The 24955-nt window shown below is 45.5% G+C and overlaps 1 protein-coding gene across 1 annotated transcript in view; it reads left to right on the plus strand.

Moving 5' to 3' along the window:
• The window catches only part of SLC24A3 (solute carrier family 24 member 3), a 95577-nt gene extending 74875 nt beyond the window's left edge, over positions 1-20702 (plus strand). The window contains exons 10-15 of the mRNA XM_062571335.1: positions 442-718; positions 2439-2605; positions 4328-4442; positions 5272-5384; positions 19382-19447; positions 20390-20702. Coding sequence (XP_062427319.1) covers positions 442-718; positions 2439-2605; positions 4328-4442; positions 5272-5384; positions 19382-19447; positions 20390-20539 — 888 coding nt within the window. The 3' untranslated portion in view covers positions 20540-20702. The remainder of the gene's footprint in view (positions 1-441; positions 719-2438; positions 2606-4327; positions 4443-5271; positions 5385-19381; positions 19448-20389) is intronic.
• Positions 20703-24955: the final 4253 nt, after the last annotated feature.

Consider the following 24955-nt stretch of genomic DNA (forward strand, 5'->3'; position numbering starts at 1 on the left):
CTTCTGGCAAGGGCTCTGCTAAATCATCCATTGATACCTGTCCCCACAGGGATTTTAGTAAAGAAAGCTCTAAGTGGCCAGGTTATGCTACCTGCAGCTTGCAATGGGTACCCACAATATTGACCTGTTTTTAATATCATTTTCATTTATTTTATAGCTTGGTATTGCATTGAGTCTATGCTTAGTCTGGACCCTGATCTTGGAATACCGCGACATTAAATCTGCAGTTCTTGGTACTTCTCATATAAAAGCTTTATCTGTGTGAGGTTTGTGTCTGGTCATCTGCAAGCAAACTTTGCATTATACACAGTCGAAATCTATCCCTTTTGCTTTTAAAAGCAAGTATTTAAAGAGCTCTGCATATGTCTCTCTCTCTCTTTTCCTCCACATATCTTTAAAAAAAATCTACCTTTCAGCAAGAATTTGTGCCTGTATTTACAGAGACAAAGACTGATCAACAGCAGGGCTTACACCAATGGCGAGTCAGAAGTAGCAATCAAAATACCTATCAAGCATGTTGTTGAGAATGGAACAGGTCCAAGCAACTCCACCGAGCGGGGTGTGAATGGCACACGGCGAGACGAAGACATGGCTGAGGCTGGGAATGAGACAGAGAATGAGAATGAGGATAATGAGAACAATGAAAACGATGAGGAAGAAGAAGAAGAAGATGACGATGATGACCATGAAGGGCCATACACACCTTTTGACCCACCCAGTAAGAAGCTCCTGGGTTTGTGTTGTTCCAGAAAGCAAAACTCAGTTTGGGTATGCCAATGAGCATCACAGATGTGTATTGGGGTAGAAGTGTCTCTGTGAGAGCTCCTATCACTCTGTACCTCACAGTTTAGTTCCTGGTCACAGGTAAAAGGTGGAAGGAACTGAGTGGAAAACATCAGAAATTTCTCAGGAGACAGACCTTTAGACTTGGGTTCACCTCAGCCACAGGCTGCGAAGCTTCTGTTTTGACCCCACAGTCACCCTAGGCCACTGTTGCAGCCAGCGGGGAGAGGTGACTACCTCCACCAGGTGATTTCTGCCCCGAGAAACCTGGCTGACCCTTTGGAGAGGCCCATCTCTCTCTGCTGCCTGCAGAGGGAACTGAGGATGGTGGGGCTGTGGGAAGGTGCCCAAACATAGCTCAGATGCATCTGGGCCTAGGCCTTATCTTCACTGGGAGATGAGGTTCACTGTTATCTCAGTGGTGTTTAATGCAAGGTGAAGTCCCAGTAGAGCTGAGACAGTGACAATGCTGATGTGAAGTGGCAGGTTAAAGAAGGTCTTGGGCTCCTGTGCATCACTGTTAACTCAGATTAAAGAAGATCTTGTGCTCTTGTGTGTCACTCTGCTAATTAGGCTTCTCACAGGGGCTTCTCACTCCCCCTGGAGGGCTCAGAAACAGTCAGAATAGTTGCATGACTTGTGAAAAAACACATGTGGCTTGGGTTGCTGAGCCCTGGGCCTGCAGGACGAAGCTCTCTTTTTCACCTAGTCCCTTACACACCATCAGGTCCTTAGCCTCAGGATGAATGTAACATACTCCTGCTCTGCCTTTGACTCACGCTTACCGTAGCTGGCCAGATCCAGTGTGTTACAGACAAAACAGAATACTACAGGGACAATTCTGCCATTATGGGTGGGATATTTTGGGGGGAACTCCTGTTCAGATCTCCTCATTCAAACAGCATAGCTGTTGTTCAAGTAAGGAGAAGAACCTGACCTCTGAAGATAATCATTTAGATGTGTTCTGGACTAGGTTCATATAAGAGGAAAGATTGGCATAGACCTCTGGAGGTCTCTGATCCAAATCCCTGCTCAAAGCAGATCCAGCTAGAGCATGTTGCTCAAGACTGCATCCAGCTGAGTTTTGATTACCTCCAAGGATGGTGATCCCAATAGTCTGCCTGGGTTCCAGTGTTTGACCACCCACTGTGGGAAAGAAAGGAAAACCCACAACTGTCGTATTTAATCAGAATTTCCCGTGTTACAAGTTGAGTCCATCGCCTCTAATAACTTTCTTGTGCACCTGCAAGAAGTGTCTGGTTCTGTCTTTTTTTTATACCCTCCCATTGGGTACTTGAAGATGGATTAGATCTCTTCCTATAACTTGCTTCTTATTTGATACCTCTCATGATGTGACTGGGGAAGATAGCAAATGTGGGCTGACCTATTGCTTATGAAGCTCCCTAGGATTTCTTGGGAAGGCACTTCCCGCTCCCTCGGTGTGCAGTCTGCCCCCTCCTGCCTCCCTTCTTTACCCTCCCGCTGTGCTCTTCTGAACAAGTAGTGTCTTGTCATTAGCCATTTTCATAGCACTTTGGCTGAGGGGGCCCTGGCCTCTTGCTCATTAAAATTAAAAAAAAAAAAAAAAAAACTAACATGTTAGACTAAAGCAGACTAGAATTATGATTCTTTTCCCCCCTTTTTTTATTTTGCAGCTAGCAAGACTGAAATCTTGAAGTGGCTCTTCACATGGCCATTGAGTTTCGTCCTGTACTTCACAGTGCCCAACTGTAACAAACCCCACTTAGAAAAATGGTTCATGGTTACCTTTGCTTCTTCTACGCTCTGGATTGCAGCTTTCTCCTACATGATGGTGTGGATGGTATGTACCAGCTAAAGCAGGAACCACACCTGGGAAAGGCAACAGAAATGATTTGCCAGCTCTCGTGAAACATATAGAGAGCCCTGCATACATGAACTTTTAGATGAGAAGCCTTAAGGCTGCAATCATTCCGATTAGATTTTTAGATGCCACTTGCGCCAGTTTAGCACCTCTTAACCTTGCAGAGGTAGTGTAGGGAGTCCCTGGGGCAAGTATGAATCTGGCCTCAACTGTTTTTCTCTTCCTTGGAGTGAGGAAGTTTGAGAGCCAGGGCTGAGAGTGACACATCTCACATGCAGCACGAACAAAAGCATGACATTCAGCCAAACTGCTGCCCAACTACCTAGTCAACAGGGACTTAATGCGATTCTAGCTCATTATCCTAAAGGCAGAAAGGGATAAATACAAATGAACACAAAGAAATCTAAGCGTAATTGGCCTGTTCACAGAGAAGAAAAGCTTTGTGCAGGTCATTAAGCCTGTAAACTTGCTGCAGGCCTCATTAGATGATGCATATGGGTGAAAAGTTTAAGTTATCCTCACTGGGATTACACTAATATTGCAGCATGGATTGTGTTTCTTTAGGGGAGGGTGAGACTCTTCTGCAGGCTCACACTGCGATGGGATGTTGGCGTCAGGAGAGGGTTAAGGAAGGGAAGCACTGGTTTGATTCTCAACAAGGCACTGGGCAAGCACAGAAGTAGCTCACTAAAGCTGAAAGACTGGCCACTGCTTCTTTACCTCTGGGAGGGGGAAGCAATAAAAAATCTTCACTGTTTTCGCAGTGTACTCCTGTACTAATGAAAGGCAAAAATGAATGCCAGGATTGTCCCTAGTCAAACCATTGCAGAAGAGTTTTGTTTTTTGTTTTTTTTTTCAATAGCCTTGTTATCCTGAACAGGAAATTAAAAGTTACTTGTTTTCTCCTGCTTTTCATCTGTGAGGATGAGGTGTTTCCAAGGAAAAGTTCTCCCAGCTTTCCATAGCTAAAATACCAGAAGTCCACAGGGTCACTGCGTTGCTTGCAACATATGGTTCACATTTCTTGGTGTATGCTGCAGAGAGTTCAGAATAGCAAGTGTTACCCCGGACTGAGCTTTTCACTTCACTCTGTGCAATTAAACGGGGGTAATAGAAAATCTGGCATCATTAAACCAAGGCCTCCAAAATTTCAAAATGCGAATGAGTTCAAAGAGCAGTAATTTATCATAGGCTGCGTAGTAAAGAAACAAAAGTAATTAAAGGAATTTCTGCTAAGAGGAATTGCTCACAGTGTCTTGTGAATATGTCTCTGCATGTAATATGTTCACAATATAATTAACTTTGGGGTTCTTTTAGTATCTATTTAGCCATTACTTGTATTTGGTGATGCCTAGAAGCATCAGTCAAGATGAGGAGCCTGTTACACCCAGTAGTCACCTGGTAGTTGGTCCCCAGAGAGCCTCTTTTCCAGGTTAATGTCCAGAAAATTATGGAAGAAAGGTGTAAAGCAGTTTACCAAAAAGAGTACCTGGCAGGTTAGTACTATCCTCTGACAGATGATGAATATACCAAAAAAGCCTGTTACTGCTTCTATTTTTTTAAAAGAAAAAAAAAGGAAAAAAAGAAAGAAAAAGAAAAAAGGGTCAGGTGGACCAAGCAATAAATCCTGCAGTATTGGTCCAAGCTGGTCTGTGATTTTGCTTCTCACAAACACCCTGACAGTTTAATTCCTCTCTGTAGGTTACAATCATTGGCTACACACTGGGTATTCCAGATGTGATCATGGGCATCACCTTCTTGGCAGCTGGAACCAGCGTGCCGGACTGCATGGCCAGCCTTATCGTAGCGAGGCAAGGTAGGTTCCTCACACAGATGGCACATTGCCACTGAAGTGTTTTGGGGTGTCTTCTTCCCCTTTAGGCAGCACAGAGGAGCCCCAAATGCAAAAACCTTCAGAGCCCTTTTCCTGAGGCTAAGATTTAAAACAAGCACAAGGAAGGAGAAGACTTATGTTGCTATTGCAAAGCAGTTTCTTAGTGACAGTATGGAAAAAGTTACGGCATCATTGCCAACTCGAAGCCTTCCCAAAAAATTCACAAGTTTTTTCTTTTTCCTTTTAATATCAATTTTGTAGACTTGTGTGGAAGATGGTGTAAGCATCTTTCAGGTCACTTTCCAGTTTTTCCCCATAGTCACAAGGACTGGAAAACACTTTTGTTTTAGGAAAATTTACTTATAACTCGATGCTTTAAGAGAAAAAGAAAGTTGGGAACACTGCTTTGGAGAGTGAAGATAGTTTTTCATGAAACAGTCAGCTACTTAAGCATGTCAGTCAAATTAGAATAACTAAATACCAAATCAGTCTCATACAGAAACTTGTGTCTCATGATTGCAGTAAAGCACCAAAAACGGCAGTGAGTGTGACACAGAAGGGGAGCCAGCAGGTCCCAGCTCACAGAGCCAGTGGCCAGGGTCCAACAGCAGCTGAAGATTAGTTCAGGAAAGTTCTCAGGTGATCCTAGAAAGGGGATCCAGGCCCTCCAACCATGCTGGCCTGTATGATGGGGAGAGGGAAAGGGAAAAGGAAGAGACTTAACTCGGTGCCTTAATCTGTGGAAATCATCTAGATTCACTCAGATTAGTGTTGTCTTGTGGCTGATTGTACTTGGTTTCTGTTCCTGCAGGTATGGGGGATATGGCTGTGTCCAACTCCATCGGAAGCAACGTTTTTGATATTTTAATTGGCCTAGGCCTCCCATGGGCTTTGCAGACCCTAGCAGTGAACTATGGTTCATACGTAAGTCCTATGTTTGGTTGCATGTTTTGTTTTTTTTCTTAAACGCAGGCTTTTATATAAACTGGTTGGATCAAATTTTGTGGACTGGATTTGAGAAAACAAATAGTGTCTCACAGCTTTATATGAGGGGTGTAGCGGTTAATTCTCAATAGACATTCCCCAGGCTTTGGAGTACAAGTACATCCATTTCTCCTTGAAGGCAGGATGTGTGCTTCAGTCTGCACTGAAGTAAATTAACTCACCAAGTATACTGCATATTGGTGCACTGGAATATATTCCTAATAAGGAGAATGATCCTATTTTTAGTGAGACAAAGGGGTAAAACACACAAGTGGAAAGTAAAGGGTCTGAACAAACCTGTAGAGTTTTCAATAAAAGTGTTTAGTGTTACTGAACTGTTAACACACTGGAAAATGAAGGAAGCTGTTAAATTCCAGGACATTTCAGAGCCTGACCATCATTAGGAAACATAGCAGAGCCTTCTTCCTTGAGAAAACCTCCCCAGCACCAATGACACCTCTCTTTAGTTCCCAAATGATAAAACAAAGAATCCCGAAATCTGTTGAAAGCTTTGTTCTGAGAGGGAAGAGCAGGAGACGCTATGAAATCCCCTGGGGAAATCAGGGTGGCTATTGCTGTTAGCTGGACAATGCTCAGACAACAGTGTGGGAGAGATTCTTGATGACAATCCCTAAGTGACTGCAAAGTTACAGGCAACAGAATCATAGAATTACAGAATATGTGAGGTTGTAAGGGACTTCTGGAGATCTTCTAGTCCAGTTCCCCTCAGCTCAAGCAGGGCCAACTACAGCAGGTTGCCCAGGATTGTGACCAGTCCAAGGACGAAAACTCCACAACCTCTCCGGGCAACCTGTTCTGATGTTCAGTCATCCTTACAGTAAAAGAAAATGTTTTTTTTTTTCATATGTTTAAAAGGAATCTCCTGTATTTCAATTTGTGCCCATTACCTTTTGCCCTGTCAATGGATACCACTGAGTAGGAGGAGCCTGGCTCCATCATCCTTATTCCTGCCTGTCAGGTATTCCTGCACGTTAGTAAGATCCTCCTGAGCCTGCTCTTCTTCAGACTGAACAGTCCCAGCTCTTCCAGCCTCTCCTGTTATGCCAAATGCTACAGTCTCTTAATCATCCTCATGACTTTTTGCAGGACTCTCTCCAGTAGGACCATGTCTCTCTTGTGCTGGGGAGTCCAGAACTGGACACAGCACTCCAGGTGTGGCCTCACCAGGGCTCAATAGAGGGCAAAGATCACCTCGACCTACTGGCAATGCCCTTCCTAACGTGGCCCAGGGCACTGCTGGTGTTCCTTGCTGCAAGGACTGTTTGTGAACTCATGTTTAACTTGCTGTCCACAAGGTCCCCTGGTCTTTATCTGCCAAGCTGCTTTCCAGCTGGTTGGCCCCCAGTGTGTGCTTTGCATGGGGACTCTTCTCACCATGGCCAGAACTCTGCACTTCCCTTTGTTGAACTTCATGAGGTTCTCCTCTGCCCATCTCTCCAACCTGTTGAGTCCCCTTGACTGGCAGCACAGCCCTTTGGTTTATCAGCCACTACTCCCAGTTGGGCATCAGCTGCAAACTTGCTGAGGCTGCAATGCCCACATGGAAAAGCAGCAGGTGGTAATAGCCTGAGGGCTGGATAAGCTTTGTCAGTCTTTCTACAACATCCTGAATCCAGTCCTCTGGCAAGCATCAAAACTTTCTAGAGGACAGGTGAGGTCAGCAGATGGGGCCTCCATCCCTCAGAACAGGGCCTCTCCCACTACTGACACTTGCCCCTTCCTCCTGCTGCTGCTGTGGGGCTCTCAGTGAGCCTTCACAGATGCATCATTGGCCAGAGCTTCCAGGCCCACCACTGTTCCCAGGTACGGAATCTGTTCTGTAGCTGCAACCCTTGAGGTGGAGCAAGAACCATCCTCCTGGTGCCAAAAGCCACCTGCCTCTAGCCTTCACCATCCTGGGACTGTCCATCTCTCAATCAGATTCACACAGACTCTACCTTCCCCTCCTTTGGTACAGCTAGGGGTTTCAGGCTCTTGAAGTGGATGAGTCTTGGAGAAAATCCAGTTGACATCTTTCTCATCGTCTCTGATGCTGCACAGTGCAGATCTCCTCCTACAGTACCTTAACTTAATGACATAGCTCCTCAGTGAGGACATGTCTCCAGCAGGCTGCAAGGCCATTTCCCGCTACCCCAGATGCTGTGAGAGGCTCCAGGCATCCCTGCAACTCCAGACCGGCAGAGCTGCATCCTCCTGGAGCTCCCTCTGGGTCGGGGCCTTCAGCATTGCAGGGAGACTTGCTCCACCAGCTACTGGGGACCATGCTCCATGGCACGTCTCCACCATAGCTGAGAATGGGGTGCTGGCTGGAGCAGCAATGCTGGCGTAACTACAATTTAGTAGTTCTGTGGGAAAGGCCCATGTAATGCATAAACAACTTAAATCCTGAGGTTTCCTACTTCTTTGCGTACTCAGCTTTGCAACTGTAGCATTTTGTCTTTAATCAGTTGGGGCCCAACTGTAAAATAACAAGTAATACTTGCAATAACAAGAAATACAAGCTCTCATGAGCCTCTTCCCACACAGGCAGTCAGCCATGAGCTCCAGGGGAGTGTGAAGGGCTCTAAAAGCCTTGGAGTAATTCAGAAAGCACTGCTTTGCTGTATCTATAGATTGCATTTGAGGCATTGCTTTGAGCATCAAAACCATTGAATATTATAACATCCCCAGTACAGTTAGAGCCCTCCCAACCTGAATCAGTCTGTGATAGTACAATCCTGTGGCAAAAGACCCAAAGGAAAAGTATCAGCATTAAGGTGCCTTTTTGACAGAAATGACATTTCAGTTTAGTTGGATGAAGTGTGAGAGCCCAAGACTCAGGACTGAAAACAAAACGAAAGGAAACAACATTGCAGGAATAAAATCCCTTTCTCTTGTGAGTAGCTCATCCCTATACTGGTTATGGTTTTTCCTTGAAAAGGATGAGAAAATGCGGCTGAACAGAAGCAGCCAGCTCTCATGGGGTCATAATAATGTTGCCACTGTTTTGCACACCCAAATTGTTCATTGTGCAGTGTGATCACATGGTTAAAAAAAGCAGCCTTGGAAACTGCCCCACAGTTAGCAGAGAGTTTCCTCAGTATTCACTTACAGTTCATGGCTTTCTCTCCAAATCGTTGGACAGCCAGACTTCAAACCAAAACAACCTCCCACGCTCACATTAATATCAATTAATTATTTAAGTATTACGAGGCTGCCACGCAGAATGCGGTGGGTGCAGGTGACAGTGCTAACATCAGCAAAGGCCCACTCACCTAACAGAAGCTCTCAAACTCCAGCCAAGCTGCTCATCAGCCAAATGGGACTGCCTAAGTCCAAAGCAGTAGAAGATTTCTAAGCTAATAATCATCGTTTACAGCACTACTCTGCTGTTATGTTGCAGGATCCCAAATTTGTCTTTGTAGCACCTCTTCCAAAAGAGGAACTCCCCAAAGTCACGATGAGTCTTCCTACTTGTATACACAAGAAAAGAGGTAGTTAAAAAGGGGGGAATTATTTGATCATGATTACTTTGCATAGCCATCAAAAACCATGATTGCCTCTCCAGAATGCTTAATCCAAGGGAACTATGTCAAAGTTAGGTTTAGTTTATACCTCAGATCAGCGATTATGGGATTTGAAATTAAATCTTCCTGAAAGTGGAGAGTAAATGCATTTTAATAAGCAAATTGCAGTTATATCTTTTCTGAAAGCCACAAAAAATCAGACTGCATGATTCAAAAGTTAAGCCTTGGCACAGGAGAGCACTGAAGTGAGCAGCTCTGTGCACATGGATGTTCCTCTTTGCTTACATTGCATAGGGAAGTGCTGTGTGAGAGTGAGCTCTCCCCTAGTTAAACTGTGTTGTGCTCAATTCAGATCATCCTAAACAAAATAGCTTGTTGATATTCCTGACAGAAAACAAGAGAAAAATGTTGGCAGTCTCCACATTTTCTGTGGCATAATTTTGCAAGACCATGTTTTCCTTTGGAAAAAAAAATACATATATAGCAGAAAGTCCCCACATAGTTCAACATGTGAGCAAGTCTCATTAAGTTTGTAGAGGGATCAAATGTTTTGCTGAACCAAGACAAGACTGGCATGGTTGTACACATCCTGGGATGTGCTCACTGCCTTCCTGTGCCACAAAAACTCAGTTCCCATTAGTTGAGGATTTCTGACTGAGCAATCTGACCAAGCTCACAGACACCTGCACATCCCCAGACTTCAGACTAGCACCTTCAACCCTGGCCTTAAAATGTTGCAGATTGGAAAAAAAAGGACAGCCTAGATGCATGCTATACAGCATGCTCATGGTGTGTGGTGGAGCAGGCGAAAACAGAAGAAACCAACTTCAGTTGCAATGGAGAGACTAAATTTGATTATTTGGAAAAAAATGAATCTATAATACCCAGAGGATGCTGCAGCAGACCATCAAGGCAGTCTATGGTGTTACTTATAGTTTTTACTCAGAGATGCTAGGGACCTCCCAGAGGCCCTCTCCTACCTTGTTTTTCAGGAAGTCTAAACACCCAGCTCTTTCCCCAGCATTGTATGCTGTAACATCCCTTTGTATGTCTGCTCTCAGGCTCTCTTCTGAGCCTGGGCTCTCGATTTAGAATCCTCCATGGCCAAATTTTGCTCCCTGTTATACTGGTATGAAACCAGAACACGGTTAATCTGGGTTTCCGTGCTGAATAGGAGAAAAGGATTTGCTCCCTTTTTCTTCTTCCTCGCTCTGACACACATGCGGTGGCATGGTGTCCAGAGATTTTGCACATTGTGATCTTTCTCAGCCAGCTGCAGTTAGGTGGCTTCACACACTAACCAGCTGAACAGCTGCTCAGAACCAGAAAGAGATTTACGTGGTTTTGTTGTGAACATGAGGATCAGTCTCATCACTACGGACACTTTAGGTTGCTGCAGCAGCCTCTGTACCGAGAGCCTGAGTCTCCCTGAAACTACCCACAGGCAGGTGGGTGTTTTGGAGCCCATGTCACAGATGGCACCTTGAGACTGGGGGTAGGCAGAGAGCTCTGGATGAGATGCAGCTTGCAAGCTGGTCACAACTTGTGGCACACCTGTATGTTGACCATATCGTCCCACAAGGTCCCAGGTAGTGCCTAGTTTGTCATGGGCCCAGCAGCAGCCCCAGGAAGCCTCAGGTAGGATCAGGGATGGTCATTCAAAAAAATATAGTCTCAGGGATACAGCTTGTGATCAAGTAGATAAGACAGCAAAAGAGCAAGAGGGGAGAAGTCAAGGAGAGCTGAATGCTGGAGGTGATGCAATAGGTTTGTGGCAGAACTGGGAACAGTCTGCACATCCTGTGCATTGCAGATGGGTGCTGAGTTGCTAGAGTGCAATCATTTTGATTAAGTGCCTCTCCCTGCCCTGATTTCTCCCTTCCCAGGCCCACTGTCCATGGATATTTCAACTTTTTCTTCCTGGAACATTTTGCTGGTAGGACACAGGCATGGCACCAGCAGAGCTGCTGGGCAGCCCCAGCCCTGGCCAGTGTGAAGGGGCTGTTACCATGTGATGCCATGAGCAAAGCTTGGGCACAAGCAGCACTTTGCACAGCTGCTGCATGCTTGAGCGCTGGGGTTGCTGATGTTGTCCTTCCTGCCTCTCCCGTGGGTGCTGGTTGTCCTGCACTGGCTCTGTCCCTGCAGTTATCAATCTGTAGTGTTGCATCTTTCTTCTCTTGCTTCTCTCCAGTGCTGACTGCACTTAGTCCAAACCCAAGCCAGAGTCATCTCATGCTGCTCCAAGAGGGTGTCAATGTTAATGAGGCAAAGGAAAGGTCCTCCTTTGCACTCTGCTTTGTCATGAACTCAATTGTTAGTCTTGCAGTCCCGGTTTGGGCCAGGTCTCAGACCTTTTTCCCACCAGAGAGTAAATCTAAACAAAATTCTCTTGCTCTGTGCTCAAGAAGAGGAATATCAAGCTGCTTCCACATCAGATTACTTCCATTTCTGCAATTCTAATTTCTATCCCAACTATATTTTAATATTTTAAAGAGTTGTTTTTATTGAGGACCCATTAACAGCCAAACACTAAATCTGCCCTCTTTCGCTGCTTCCTCCTGAAGCCCCCTGCTCTCTGATCAGTTGTAGCTGATCTAGCATGCCAGTAGGGCTTTTGGAGATTAAAAACGGCACCCTTGGCCTTCGGCAGACCTTGGAAAGAGTTCACCCTCTCATCTCTCCCAGCTTGCAGTCACCCACCTGGATGGGCGGCCAAGGCGGTGCTCCTGTAAGAGTCACTCCCTAGGGGTATAGCAAATCCAGAATGGAAGGAAATTTGCTCCCTCTGGAATCTTTTTTTTTTTTTTTTTTTTTTTGGGGGGGGGGAGGAGGAGGGGGTTTGAAGCCATAAAACAGACCCAAGCCAGGAATATTTTAGGGAACAGGAATTTTAACCTAAGAATAACCAGCCAGGTTCATTTGTTCCCATTGTCAGCAAGGTTGTGAGTATATCCATGTGTCATAGAATCAGTAAGGTTGGAAGGGACCTCTGGAGATCATCTAGTCCAACACCCCTGCTCAAGCAGGGTCACCTAGAGCATGTTAGACAGGGTTGCATCCAGGCGGGCCTTGAATATCTCCAGAGAAGGAGACTCCACAACCTCTCTGGGCAGCCAGATCCAGTGCTCCGTCACTCTCACAGTGAATAAATTCCTGCTCACATTGAGGTGGAACTTCCACCACTGAACTGTGGTTCAGTTTTTGCCCATTGCCTCTTGTCCTTTCACATGGGACAACTGAAAAGAGCTTGCGCCCATTCCCTTGACACCCTCCCTTCAGGGACTTGTAGACATTGATAAGATCCCCCCCCTCAGTCTTCTCTTCCCCAGGCTAAACAGGCCCAACTCTCGCAGCTGTTCCTCAGAGGGCAGATGCTCCAGCCCTCTGATCATCCTCGTAGCCCTACTCTGGACTCTCTCCAGTAGCTCCATGTCTCTCTTGTATTGGGGAGCCCAGAAAGTGCTGCAGATGTACAGCACTGCCTAGTTAACACTGCAAGAACAACCTCCATTTCGAAAATCCCTTGTTTTGAGGTAACTCCATCACTCTCCTGCCTAATAATTTCAACCAATTTCAGCCAAATTTGACAGTAAGGTAGAAGTCTTAGAGATGTTACATTCCTGCCATGGTAAAAGGAAGCTGGACAGAGAAGGAATAACCCCCGCATGGCCTGTGTTAAGCATCAGAGAATCCATAGGGAAGTGGACACTTGAGAAACGGATCAAGAAAGCAAGAAAGCTTCACTGGTTTGCTACTTACTGACCCTTTTGCTGATCACTATTTTAATTCCAAGGGACTGTGGTGTATCTTAAGACATGAAGATGAAGCTGGCCTTAATCTCCTTCCGACCAACAACTGTATATCTATTCCCTCCGATCCTGCCTAGATATCTGCATATAGACCATGTTCACCATTCAGAGAAAAGGAGGAAGAGAAGTTCAATGCATCTGTCAGTCACTGTGGCAAACCATAAGGGCCAGGATAGTAAAGTGGTCACTCTGCATATCCCATCCCCAAGAAGGCTCCTAGCAGTGCAGGAGTTCCTTCTCACCGTAACTCCTCTATTTCTTGCTTAATACCTCGAGATTATACGTGCAGCCCTCCATGCTGCATACTCCAGGGTTTATACTCTCTGCAAAGTGAATTGTGTGATATGGAGCAGACCAAGAAAATTTGTTTCAGTGTCTCAGAAAAGGTCCAAGAAGGAAATTGTCTCTAGACAGGCAGGAATGCAGCATGTATCCTGAATCTGCAGGTTGTTGAGACTCCTGTTGCATGGCAGGACCTGAGGAATGCAGGATTTACACTGAATTTACACTGTCGGCCAAGGACATTGCAAGCAAAGGATCCTCAATCAGACTGGAGACCTGATGCTTTTGCAGCTGAGGGGCTGGAAGCATAACAGAGACCTTCTAATGTTCCCATCTGAGGTAATTTCTCATTTGGACTCTGGAGCAAAACCAGTTTGGATTTTGGCAATAGCTCCTTGTTTTCCCTTCAGCAGCTGCCAAAGGAGAACGGAAGAATGGAATTACATTTATTTTATTTCCATTGTTTTTCCTCCAGTATTTTCTTCAGCCTCAATTCCTTCTTGCCTGCAGGAGCTGGGAGGGAGCACCTGGAGTCTGCAGTTGCATCTTTGCATTTGCTGCACAAAAAGCAGGGAGATGAGCCCATTTAAAAGCACATGGAGCAGATTTTGAACTCACAAACTGGGAATGCATTTTTTTCTTCTTTAAAGTACCAGAGAGTACTTTCTTTGCAGACAGTTCTCTCCTGAGGGAGAAGCATTTCCTATTTTTAAATAAACAGAGAAAATTGAGCTTTTCCTTCCCTGAGGAAGATGACTTGAGCTGAGGCCCATTCTCTGCGCTTTGCTAAAATCTGAAAAGAAGTCCCTTCCCTTACTGTGAGTTTTGAAAATTTTGCTAGCTTTGTTTTCCATGAACTTAAACATTGTCATGTGCCCTGCAGAAAGCTATTCCATTGCCTGGTGCAGGAAATACCAATTGTCTCATGAGAAGGCTGCTTGACTGATTTCCATCCCAATTTGACAGATTTGGATGACAGAATGGGTGTAATACAGACCTGGGCTAGCAGAAGGGGATTGTAGAAGAAAATTCAAGCATGTTAGCAGGTGGGAGAAAACAGCAGGAACCTGTTACACCTGTGTTCTTGCTGCGATGAGCACCCCAGCCCTGCTCTGCCTGACCCCAGGTACTACTGTACTTTGCAGCGTTGCAAGGTTCAGCCTGGCTCCTCTGAAGGCGTAGGTTCTCTTTTAGTGGGCATGAATAATAGCAGTGTTTGTTGGAATTAAACAGTGTTGTTTTGATTATTTTTTGAGGGTTTCCATTATTTTTTCAGAAACCATTTCCAGTGCCAGGGCCAAAAGCCAAGGGCTTCAGCCAATATCCTCTGGTTAATGTTACTGCAACCAGTAAATGTCTTCATGCCCTGTAGCAGCTTTAGTTGAAGGGAAGATGTCCTTGTAGCCCAGTTAGTGTGGGGTGTTTGCTGTAGACCGCCTCATTCAACTAAGATAAATGGGGACCACTTGAATTTGGGGATGTGTTCGTTTCTGTCCCCTGTGTGTTGGGGGTGTCACCGCTGGCAGTGGAGAGCCAGCAGCAGAAACCCTTCAGAGCCCCTGTGCAACAGCTTGCCAAATCTTCAGGTTGCAGCTTCCCAAAATGCTTGCCAGTGAGTTTTGTCTGGCTGTGGAGGAGACTTTTTTCTTCATGTCAGAGTATTTTGCAAACACTATTTCTCAAGGATTGGCCTACCTTTACACCTGAACAAACCTGGACACACTCAGTCCTCTTCTGAACGAAGGCTATAAAGTCTACAAGCGTCTTGAGAACTTGTTACTCCAAGCAGCCTCCACTGGAAGAGTCAACAGGATAAAGGCTTAGCCATGAGTTATAGCCATCTGCAGGGAGGTGTCCTCTTGGTGTAAATTGGTTCTCTCCAGGGCTGTCTTAAGAACGCAGAGCCCTCAAACACAGTGTCTGGACATGTGCTGTCCTTCCCTTGTGCAGCATGGTGGCACATGCCGGAGCAGTGTGGCCTGCACAGCTGGACTCCCCACGCGCCCCATGCAGAACTGCATGCACGCCCACAGAGGCAGTGGGCTTTTTGCACGTGCACGCATGAGAACTGCAAGCCATGTACAACCTGAGTTGCACCTGTCCGTGGATGGGTGTCAGGGCCCATCTGCTTTGGGAACAGCCTTAGATGCTATCAGTCGATCCCAACTTTCCTCTTGTTCTTCCTTTCCGTGCCTGTTGTTGGTAGCCCTTCTCAACGCCAGTGCTTGGACTTTCGTGACCTGTCATGCCTGCTCCATGGCACTGCAGCACACCGTACAACAGTCTCCAGCCACAGTGAGGACATCGGGAAGTCTGCACAGCTCTTCTGGCACTGGGAGCTCACCGGCAAGGCTCTTCTCTCAATGAATTGCACTTATTCTTCCAGAAAGTCCAGCTGTGATATGTATCCGGTGCAGCCAAACAAGCTTCCTGATGAAGCAAATTCCCCAGCTAGATTCATTGCCCTGGGAAAGCACACATTACTGTGTGCGCGGGAGGGTTTCAGCCCTGATATCCAGTGGCAGAGTGAGGTAATTCAGAAAAAAAAGGTGATGAGCCTGAGGAAGGAGCTGTTTTTTGCAGTGCACAAAGCTCTGCACCATTTCACCCTGTCCAGGAAGATCCCTGCTTTTCTGCGAGACTAGTCAAGCCTCATCAAAGAAAGCTCTCAGCATTTAGCTTAGTTACTAGCTAGCAGCTCTGCCCGCCAGCAAGAGCTGGCCTGCCTAACATGGTTTGCTGGGCTTGGTCCCAAGCCAGGGCCTTTCCTGCGTAACTTGAAGCCAAAGCAGGACCTGTTGAGCTGGAGTGGGTGCTCATGCTTTTGGAGGGGTTGCCATGTTTGCCTTGCTCCTGGGGGCTCCTCTGTGACTGTTCCAGGTGGAAACCTATTGTAAACAATTAAAAAAATGCTTTTAACTTTTGAATAATCCTTAACTCCAGGTTTTCATCCCCCAAATGGCCTCCAAAGGGAGGCTTTGCAGAGAGACCAAACGGCACAGCCCCAGACAACTCTCCTGCAAGCACTGAGCTCAGCAAACCACAGGCAGAGGCGTAGGAATCGTCTTCTTTCCAAGCGGCTGCTACTTTGAGAGAAGCCAGTGAGGTAACTGTGAGCAGTGCCTGCACTTCAGGTTAAATTCAGACATTTTCCATGCTAAAATAATTCCAGCTGCTTCATTCACTTCCTTTTCCCCTAGATTCCTGTCCGGTTAGCACGTTTCATATGGACAGTTTTTGCAGATGTTGGTACTGGTTAAACAGCCTTCAAGAGGAAAAGCCAGACAGGAATTTGTTGTAGAAGAGGATCTGTCTTTCCTGGCCAGCTGCTGCTCCTTTGGGTAGAGGGGGCAGCGAGGGGAGAGCTGGATTTAGGCTTGCATTTTAGTTAGGCTGATGCAAACCCCAGTTAGCTGCCCTGCATGGCCTGTTGGGACTAGCTGAAGCTGGAGGGCAGGTGTGGATGCCTGGCAGTGGATAAAGCACAGTGCACCATCTCCATAGGGTGCAATGGTCCAGTCACAGCACTCCAACATGAGCTTGCCCTGGCTCATTAGCGTAACAGGAGATGCATGAGAGGGTATCAGAGGAAAGGACTTTCTGGACCAGAATGTGACATGTCTCTCTCTGCCCCAAGAGAAGCTCACATTTCAGGAAAGCTTTGAGGTTTGCTCAGGACTGGTAATAGAAGCTGCAAGTGGAAATGGCCTTAGAGACTTCTTCCATGGCTGCAAAAATATACTCTTTCATGTCTGCCCCTTACAGCCTGCAGTTTACATTAACAGTGGGATCGTTACCATTTTTTCAGTTATGCAGGCTCTGCCTAAATCGGTCTTCACACTCTGAAACGATCCAAGTCCTTCGTTTCTTTGAACAGTCTGACTAGCAAGACTGTTGCATTGTACCTGTAATGGCGATGGGAACATAACAGTTCCTCCGTGCCATGTATACCTACAGCTGATGTCTTAGACAGACAGCAATGCCTATCAGAACAAGCAGTCGTCATGACTGCAGCCTTTTTTACGATGACAAAAATCAGTGATAAAGGAAAACGGGCTGTCTGTGTGTGCCAGTGTTTTAACATCATTGAAGGTGCAGAAAATCTCCAGTGGCACCAGAGCTACATGAGCTGGTGGGACTCCAGGGAACCCAAATACTGGAGCAATCACAGGGTGCAGACACTGCACGAGCCATATGGTGCTCGCCATGGGTCAGCAGTAGCACGGGAGTGCTGCGCCTTACAGCATAAGAGCAAAATCCTGCTCGCTGGAGGCTTTCCCCTGCCTCCAGTGCGGCTGCCTTGTTCTGCAGAGGGCATTGCAGCCTCAGGTTAGCAAAAATCTCAGAACTGGTCATCCTCTCCTCAACTCTAGAAGCCAGACTTTCCCTTCAGGTGACCTCGGTGAACAAAACTGGATCATTACACTGGCTTTGGGAGCAACATTGGGTTCAGTGGGTCAACAGGTTTTCCCGACTGCAATAACAACCGACACAAGGAGCTGCATGGTGGCATTCAGGAGACTGTGGCATTGCTCGTCTCTACATGAGCAACCTCCACTGCTCTTGCAAGTGGGCTGCTTTATAGAGTCACTGAGATGTGAGCACTGAAAAGTGGCCAGTAATACACCACATATTGTTATTTCCTGGGTTGACACTTGAGAAAATGGCATCATAGCACAAAATTCCTCCCTGAATTGTTCTTAGACTAGAAACAATTTAAGAAACAAGGAAGAAATCCAGCTGGTAAAGAAAAAGAAAATGTGTGTTGTGTGAGGTGAATGAACTTTCATCCTCAGAGTTATTTTTTGGTCTGTAGATCATTTGCAGGAACAGACTAAGACTTTTGCTTTTCCCTGCATGCAGCTGCAGAACAAGCTGCATGATGCAGAGTTTGATACCAGCCCATTTAAGGAAGATCTCTGTGGTCAGTTGGGCTGTTTGACCTCCACAGTGGAGAGATATGACTGAAAACATACTTGCACTAAACAAAACCAAAGAAGGCCAGACAAGCAATAGTAGTGTCCTCGTCTAAAGCATCTTTGGAAAATAGTCACACCCAAACCTATCTTGCTAAGATTGATCTTTGCCAGGAAACTTAAATGAACAGAAATACTCTGTCAGCCTTTTTGGTGACCATTAGTTGAAACTCAACTTTGTATATGGCTTCTTCATACAGAATGTGCAGAGAGTAATATAATGGGCTGTATTACCTTATAATGCCCTTAAGATAATATCTGATGTGGTGTCCACAGCCTCCAGCCTCCCTGCTGGAGAGGCTGGTCATCCCTCACAGGACTCGAGCAGTACCCCCAGCACAACCCCCCTTAGAGGCTCCACAGCCTGGGGTGCTTCCCTGCTCATACTGCAGGTGATGCCACTTGGGAAGAGGATATAAAGATGCCCAAAGGAATGGCAATTAGAAGCATAAGAGAAGAATGGGAGGCTGAGGAGGAGAATGGCAGGACAGGAGAGGTGGCATTGCTCCCTACAGCAGCCTTCCTGTGTGGCTTTAGGTCCATGTCACATAAATCCCTCTTTTAAATGTATTTAGAGCTTAAAGATGCAGCTGAGCATCTTAGATTAGACTATTGAGACTCTAAAACTTACAGCTAGAACCTCCACCTCTTTATGGACCCATACCTCAGTTCTCCACTTACACAGTGGGTATAATTGTGGCACTGCCACGAAGATGACTTCCTGAATGACTGTGAGGTACCTATGTGCCACAGTGACAATGTCTCTGCAAAGCCTCTCAGGTAGTAAAGGTTCTCTGCCCTGTTGGCCTTAGTGCTAAGTAACGCTTAACCTATGCTAGTGTGCTGCAACACGTTGATACCAATGATTTACAGCAGCAGAGGCTCTGGTTCCAAGATCATCCACCTGCTTCCTTCAGTGAGATGGGCAAGAGAGGGAAGAAGGTGCATGTGATCTGCTCTGTTTTTCCCCAGTATGAGGCAGTAATGGATGACTGAATATAAATCTTTCCCCAACTTGTTCATTCAGGTCTCACGTAAGAGGTAATTGACAAGAAGACACATTTCCATGATCTAACTGTCCAAGGGACTAGAAAGCCCCTGTGGCAGTGGAACAACCTAAAGTGCTATCAGGTCCCAAGCACGCTAGCCTTTAATAATGCCCCTCATTTGGCAAGAGGGAGTAGGAAAAAAAAAAGTGATGTAATGGGCTAGCTTGGCCTTTGTAGCTTGTGTGCCTGTGTTTAGCAGCTCTGCAGCTTAGCATTACAGGATTATTAGCAGTAAGAAAAAAATGTTGCTTGAAATTATGGCGTGGTTTTACAAACTTCCTTCTTTTCCAGATTCGGTTAAACAGTAGAGGACTTATCTATTCTGTTGGTCTCCTGCTGGCATCTGTTTTTGTCACAGTATGTATCTAGTCTTTTGTTCTTCATTTCCCAAAGAATGATTTTGTAGACATTTTCTTCACCTGTTCCTTTCCTACTTCTAGCTGTAACAGTGGTTGCAAAGTTTGGTGTTAAGGGATAGGAGTGGTTACTCCTATAGCAAGCTTCCCAAAACTGTAAGGAGGTGCTTGGCAGAAGCAGTCCCTGTCACAGGGTGGCTCATATGTTTGTGTCTTTTGTGGCAGGACATCTGGGAGAGGCACTGGTAACGATTAGTCATATTTCCTGCTGGAGATGGAGCAGACTCTCTGATGTGTGGCAAGATCTGTTCAGTTTGCCCAGACAGGACAACGTTTCTATTGAAATAGTGGCTCACGTTCCTTGATCTTGCCGAGTCCGACATAACAGTAGGCAAGAAAAGCTGAACAGAAGAGGGTTTATAAAACTTGTTGCCATCTTCCACATCTTCAGGCTAGCTGCTTGAAGGGGTCTCCTATGTGTCACACACCAGAACAATTCCTGCACATGCAAGGCTTTAAGTCCAAGAGATTTGTTCAGGGGCAAACTAAGCAAATTTAGGCAGTGCCTTAAATGATTTGGCTCAAGGTTGAGATGCAGAGAGGCACGGGAAGCCTTTTACATGTGGAAAAGGGAATCTGGCCTTTGCAGATGTTCCTGGTGGAACTAAGTGAGCTTGTTCTTGCCAAAACATGCAGTTCCCTGCAGAAACACCAGGCTGTTGGGCCAAGACTCAAGGTGGGGTGAATCGGAGTGGCTGCAGTGAGTGTGAGGGAGTGGCTCTGATTTACTCCAGCTGTGGTGTAGTGCTCTTGCTGCCATTGCTTTCAGCTGACTGTGTTCTTTAAGGGGACAGTTATTTTCACCCTCCTGCAGTTGAGAAGGTGATTTTCCCTTTTATTCAAAATGTTCCTGCTGTGGTTGCTTACTCTTTGTTTGTTGTAGGTTTTTGGTGTCCACATGAACAAATGGAAACTGGACAAGAAGCTAGGGTGTGTGTGCCTTTCCCTCTACGGCATCTTCCTGTGTTTCTCCATCATGACAGAATTCAATGTTTTCACTTTTGTGAACTTGCCAATGTGCAGAGATCACTAATGCAGGTGGCAGACTGTCGGGAGGAACTTCCCTCTTACCTGTGCAATACAAACCACGGCTGGCATCTCCTGAACGCGGTGCGCCTCTGAGTCGTGAAGTCTATCCTGTTCACTGTTCATAGGACCCTTGGCCCCATCTCCGTTTACCCTCTCCCTGACCCCCACAACCTGGAAAAATCCTGCATTGATGTGAAGATTATTATTTTTTTCAGCATTCATGTGATTTCCTAGCTCAGTTTTTGAACAGTGACTGGGACTCTAGATGAACTGGCTGCTAACTGGCGTCAAGCCAGGCAAAACTGGTCTGCTACAATTCCTTCTTTTTTAAGTTATTTGATGGAAGACTAATCTAATTTATGACTTAAGACTATTGCTAGAACACAGAAGAGGGTACATCATACGGGGGCTGATTTTCAAGGAGAGTTGTGGGAATTTTTTGGTTGTTTGGGGCTTTTTTTTTTTTTTTTTTTGGTTGGGATTCTTACTGTCAGTGATAAACAGCCTCTCTTGCAGCTTCTCCTTCTGAGCATTGGGTTTCCTGTAACAATCCGATGGTCACAGGGCAGTGTGCGACAGGAATTCAATCCAAGGTACTCGGCATACAAGTGGATTTACTGCTTATGGAAAGAAGATGGGCAAGGCAGCAGGCAATGACTTTTTACTAAAAAGAACGAATCGCGTGCAGGTGTGATGAGGAATGCAAGGTGAACATGGATGCAAAGGGTAAACACTGCTACCGTTTTTATTTTTAATGTTGGAGTTTCATTGCTAGGGTGCGATGGTATTTCCAGCAATAGTTTGAGTGCCAGCCCAGGAGGGCTACCAAGGAGGTGTCCTGGTTTTTAAAGATCCACGCATGGAAATGGAAGGTCAGAACCTTCTTTGCATCATCAGATTTCCTGTAGTTTTGGGGGGATTCAATAGTTCGCATCGTATTTGTTCCAAGAAGGACATAAATACGTGTCAAAACTTTTCTAAATGAGTTACAGACACTGGTTTCTTTAAAAGGAAAGAGGCATATTTTGCACAGACATAGTTACTGAAGTCATAATTTGCCACTCTTTAAAGAATACACTGGAACTTGGCCAGATACTTTTCTTAAACAGTTGAACTTACCTGATAACACATCATGTGGACTCATCACACCTCCTGCAGGAGGGCAGAAGACACAGAGAGAGAGAGAGAGAGAGATGGCACTTTCAAAATGCGGAATATCTTGTAACACAGACTCACTCACAGACCTAAGTTATTGTGAAAGTTTAGCTATTCATTGTTCCAATATCCCTGCTAGGTTTTGTATAACGCTGTATTAATACGCAGGCAGTTTCCATCCCCCTGAGAAGCACCGTCACTGCTACATTTGTATGTATTGATGCTGTGGATTCTTGCCAGTGCTGGCTGTTGTATTTACTTTAAGCACTGATCACTTCTGATTCATTTGGTATGTTTTTTCCTCTTTCTTGTATATGTTCTACTGCAAAGTGTAATAAGATACTACCAGCTAGGTGAATGTTTTTGTCTATGGTACAAACAGTGGCAAATATTGGTAGTCAAGGCACAGCGAACCCTAAGGAAAAAGAAACAAAAAAATCCCTAAACTAAACTGTAGCAGGAAAAAAACCTCCAACCAAAAAAAAAAAAAAGAAAGAAAAGAAGAAAAAGCCCATTCACACACAGCAGGCCAATTTCTCTACTCATTTGCACTTTTGCACGTGATGATTTCGGCTTAATTTTCTTTGGGCAAAACGATGTAAAGCATAAGATTTACCCCCTATGGTTTCCCTGCAGCTTAGCACCTTATTTTCTTTCTTCGTTGCACTCGATGCGCGGGGGCATTGGCGGCCGTTGCACTGTGGGTGTCGGGGGAGTCCAGGGGAAAAAGCCATGTGCTGCCGGCCTGGGTGACTACCGTGTGCGAGGAGGTCACCAGAGGGATGAAGGAGGGGTCCGAGAACAGGGATGAGAGGCCGCGCCATGCCGCTTTTCCTTCCGGGAAATGCTCGTGTGGCTCCCCGCGTCGCTGTGCAGCCCGTCATCACTGCGCCCGCTGGAGGCCCTCTCGCGTTGGGGAGCCCTGTGGACCTTCTTGCTGCTTCTTTCACTTAGTGAATAAGATTAGTAATAAGAAGAATTACCACTAAAATGCCTAAAATACTTCCTTAAATCCAACCATGTTAGCAACAATGTGGCACGCTTCAGTAAAACCCACCCGCAAGCACACAGCTGTAATCTCATAGCGAGACGCAGCTGCTCCCAAGCAGAACGTTTCCTTGCTGACAGAAGGCACAGATTTGGGGAAGAAAAAAAAAAGTTTCACATCAGGGCCTATTATTACTTCTATTTTGAATATTTATACTGCTGCTCCAATGGAGCCAGTTGGATCTATTTCTACGAAATAGCCATTACCTACCCAAGGCACAAAAACTGCATGAGTATTTTTTAGGAACTTTTCCTATTTGGTGTGCATTAAATACTGTAGTGTATTGTAGCTTTGCATTGTACATGAAACCTGAAATACCATGTTTTGAAATCTGTGTGTTGTGCAAAAATGTTCTGCAAGTTGTTTGTTCTAGGCAGAAGCAAAAGGTCCATTGAACTGCCGTTACCTGTGCCATATGCGACTTAGTGAGCACGTCCTAGCAGGACAGTTTCGGTGAGACGTGCTTACTATTTGCAACCAAATCGACCAGCACAGACCTGGTTTTAGAAAAGAATAGACCAGTTGAATGTGTGCATTCTTGTTTTCATTTCCAAAACGTTCTTGTTAGAGTAATCAAAGCCTGTGGAGAAGTCCCCTAAAGCAAACATCTTAGCATCCTTCTGTATGACCTCTCCAAAACACGAGTGTGGGGCTCTGTGCAAATACAGGGTGCATTAGCAGCTTTACTCTACTGAGCCAAATAGAGGGCTAGGTCTGAGGGGCTTTTTTTTTTTTTTTTTTTTTTTTTTTTTTTTTTTTTTTTGCTGTAGACAATAAATTTTGAAAGTTGTGAGCTCTGCTGAGGGGGCAGAGGAGTAGCCTGGGCACCCGCGCGGGAGCCTGCTGCTCGTCTTGGGGCCACGGGACCTGCGCCCGGGGGCCCCGCGGGATAGCACAGGGATGCTACAGAGAAGCCCTGTGCTTCGGGATTTGCAGGAAGGTGAGGTAAAGTGAGGTGGGATTTCTTTTCTTTTTTTCCCTCTCTCACTTCGAAATGCCTGTGATTCATTTGGGGTTTTGCTCTTCAGAAAACAAGGGTCACCTTCAAGTTTGAGGCTGCCCCGTGCTCAGGACTAGCTGAGTGTTTTTGTTTGCGTTCCTGGCGGTTGCAGACGATGCTTAATGAGCATTTCCAGGGGAGATTAAAGAGTCTTTCCCCCAGCGGAGAGCGCTTCACTGCAGCACTAGCTTTGACCTGGTTTTGTTCTGGCTGATGTTAAACGTGATCCCGTGCTGGTTTCAGCTCCGCTCAACATGCCGATAGACAGCCGTTGAAAGCCCCAAAGGATCGGATCTGAGGAGGAAGCCCCAAAGGATTGGATCTGAGGAGGTCTCTTCTTGTTTCTTTTTCTTTTCTTTTCTTTTCTTTTTTTTTTTTTTTTTATGCTTTAGTGCACTTTTTGGTAGGTTGTTTCTGCTGTAGGAAGACCGCCGATGTGAAATGTGTGCTGGGGGGAGGGCACGATGTAATTTGGGTCTTTTCCTTTTTGAGCTTTCTGCCCTCATCTGTGTCGCTGAAATCAGTGCGCCGGCATGAGCTGTTTGCACTAGTGCAAACACGTGCTGGCTCCCCGCGTGTCGCAGCTGCGTGACTGCTTTTTTTTCTTTTTCTTGGGGAACCAAATCAGGGAGAACAACAACGTCATTTTAGAAACACGCCATTCAATTTAGGTAGAGCAGCCGGAGGCTAACATTCAATGTGCTGCTGTCAAAACAGGAGTTTTTATACATCATTTCCTAATAACTGTATTAATACTTGTGGGAAAAATGTAGACTGAATATTGTTGGATAACTTTTTAGAAAAACATCATCTTCTGATGTTTGACAAATATTTCTTATACCAAGACCTTTTAGACACCCTAATCTTTTCAAATTAATTTCACGGAGGATTAGATTGGATCCTAGCTGTAGGACCAGATGTATCCATTTCAAAGTTGCACTAGTGGAACTTTAAATTGGTTCAAATATATACTTTAAAAATGAATCTCAGTGGACTCTTTTTAACTGGATCTGAAACTGCCCTGTGTTCGTAAAATTTCACTTAATCGATAACTGATTTAAGTTCCTGTAAAACAGAATTAAATCCAGGCAAGAATGTCCATGCTGGGTTTTGTACGAGTTTAACTGAATCAGTTTAAAGGCAAGTTTTTAAGGAAGTTTGAATATACGCCTAACTTCAGCCACTTTGCTTCGGATTTAAGGCACTACAGAGTCTGG

Source organism: Rhea pennata, chromosome 3 (genome assembly GCF_028389875.1).
Source record: "Rhea pennata isolate bPtePen1 chromosome 3, bPtePen1.pri, whole genome shotgun sequence".
In the NCBI taxonomy this organism is placed as follows: domain Eukaryota; kingdom Metazoa; phylum Chordata; class Aves; order Rheiformes; family Rheidae; genus Rhea; species Rhea pennata.